General features: G+C 40.8%; 1 protein-coding gene across 1 annotated transcript in view; it reads left to right on the forward strand.

Annotated features, from left to right (window-relative positions):
- The window catches only part of TXNDC11 (thioredoxin domain containing 11), a 35,812-nt gene that overhangs the window by 6,834 nt on the left and 26,453 nt on the right, over positions 1 to 2,525 (forward strand). The window contains exon 3 of the mRNA XM_072419041.1: positions 925 to 1,022. Coding sequence (XP_072275142.1) covers positions 925 to 1,022 — 98 coding nt within the window. The remainder of the gene's footprint in view (positions 1 to 924; positions 1,023 to 2,525) is intronic.

Raw genomic sequence — 2,525 nt, forward strand, 5'->3', positions numbered from 1 at the left:
TGTCAGGCGCCTGGCTGCCCCCGTATTGTGGAATGTCAGGCGCCTGGCTGCCCCCGTATTGTGGAATGTCAGGCGCCTGGCTGCCCCCGTATTGTCACCCAATTATTCAGGAAGACAGCTGGGTGGTTACTAAACGTCCCGGGTGCTGCACCCCGCTATTACATATTTGGTTTGAGATGTAGATGTGCTTTCAGGTTTTATTTGGAATAATGAAGTAATTAGTAAGACTAGAGCTGTACTTTGATGGGTGTACATAGGACATATAGACAAAATGTCATTGTTACCTTGTGCCACGTCCTGTACAAATATATTCATTATTGATACACTTCTACATTTTATGGCCTGGGTGTTCTTAGGTAGAGACAAATATAATAAAACATTTGTGAAATGAGAGGTTTGATTTGCATTATTACATATTGCTTATTGTCCCCCATTGTCTACAAATGGGATATATATAAAGTTTGTGCAATAAAAGTGTAACACAAACTTGGTGGAAACTTTCCCGTGTCTCTTGTGTGCACTATGGCAGGTGAGCACTGACCTAAAACATTGAATGGCATTGTGTGCATTGTGGAGGCCTAATACCCAAACATTGACATAATAACCAAAATGGTTTATTTATTAATTCCCCCAATACTTGTGCAAAAGCAGCTTTTGTAAATGTTTAATAGGGCTGTGTGTGGGGGGAGGGGGGTTCTATATACAATGGTTGGTTCATGAACCGTTTTACTGAAACTATGAATACTTAAACAGCGTGGTCATTGCAGACATTATTTTGTGTTATTAGCAGATTGCGTTACCTTGATTAGTAAAGTTTAGGCCACATTTTAGAAGCTACTTATGTAAGAACCCTGATCATTTCAAAGGGTTCCCGACTTGTTTCCGGCTGTTATAATTTGCTGTGTTGTATTTTACTTCCCACAGGTTCTGTTTGTGGCTGTGAACTGCTGGTGGCACCAGGGCAAGTGCAGGAAACAGAAGAGCTTTTTTTATTTCCCTGTAATAAATCTGTTCCATAAAAGGTAAATACACGAAGAGAATCCACACCTAGAAAAGTAAAATGCTTCCCTTGCTGGAATATTATTCTGTGCCGCCCATTATTTGCCTTTTCTTACATTCCCATGCTACATACTTTCAGAGACTGGATATCAGTGTTATGTTCATGTAGTGTTGTGAATGGCACTTTGTCAGACTTAAGCCGCGTACACACTTCCAATTATAGTTGTTGGAAAGAATCTTTCACAATCCCTTCCAACGACTAAGGACTGCACGATGCATGAATGAGTCCTGTACATACATCACCATTCTGCTCCATCTCTTGTCGTTCACGGTCCGTGAATCTGCCAGGACGGTTGTTCGGGCGATGAACGACGCACGCTGTACACACTCCAGATTCACGCCCGATATCGGAGCAGATTGTCGGGTGTGAACCATTGTGTGTATGTAGCTCTAGTAATGAGGAGCAGCGCTGCTGTTGTTGTACAGGGTGACCGGTCTTGTGTTGTAGCTTGCACCGTCACAGCCCCAATGTCTGCACAAGCTACATGCAGCTCAGTGACAGCAATGCTTCCACAATATTTCTCTGGGTTTCATGCACACAAACACAATTTATATCCTATGTAGCTTTCTATATGCAAATATTGTGTTTAAGGATGCTTCTGGGATCATTTTATTGCAGGCACATTTGTCGTTTTTATGGTGCTTTTGCATTGCCATAATTTCAGAAATAAACACTGGCCCTTACTATTATAATGGAAATCTAAAAGCTGCCATTGTTGGTCTCGTCCAATTGTTTTCTGATTTGGATCATTACTGAAGTCAGATCTGCATTGTGTTCCTGCTATGATGACAATATAAAGAACCAATGCCAGCGAGGAGGCCAGCAATGGCAGTTTAAGTATCTTTCATCACAGGACTCCTTTAACCATTAAAGAAGCCTCTACTAGGACTGCTAATGGAGATCAAAAGGCGGACATTGCATTCCATGTGTTACAACTAAAATCTTGTGAGAGCTGATCAGAGCAGATCAAGCTGAAAAATAAATCCTGATAATTGGCCAACCAGTCTAAACGATATAAAGTGATCCATCGGAGATTCCAAAATGCTAATCCATGCAATCTGTAAGTGATTGGTCACAAGTTCTAAAACTTTTGCCCCCGCTTTTTTTTGTTTTGTCTTTTCGGTGACTTGTACATAGACACATACAATTGTAGATAGTTTTGCATTGCCGTAGTTAAATTCACCAATGTGTGGCCTTGGAATCTAAATACAGTGATTATTAAACAGGATTTATATAGCGCCAACATACATTAAAGCGCTGTACATTAAAAAGGAATTAGTCCCAGTAAAACCTTTTAATTCATAGAGGGAAGGAATGGAATTGGATCACATTATGCAGGTTTTAGTCACCTTTCTTATGGCTTCAGAAAACATTTACAGTTTTCTTAACCACCTAGCCGGTATGCCCGACCTTCGTACGGGCAAAAAAAAATGGCTAGGATGGTTAACCCCGTAATTTTGTCACA

Source organism: Pyxicephalus adspersus, chromosome 7 (genome assembly GCF_032062135.1).
Source record: "Pyxicephalus adspersus chromosome 7, UCB_Pads_2.0, whole genome shotgun sequence".
In the NCBI taxonomy this organism is placed as follows: domain Eukaryota; kingdom Metazoa; phylum Chordata; class Amphibia; order Anura; family Pyxicephalidae; genus Pyxicephalus; species Pyxicephalus adspersus.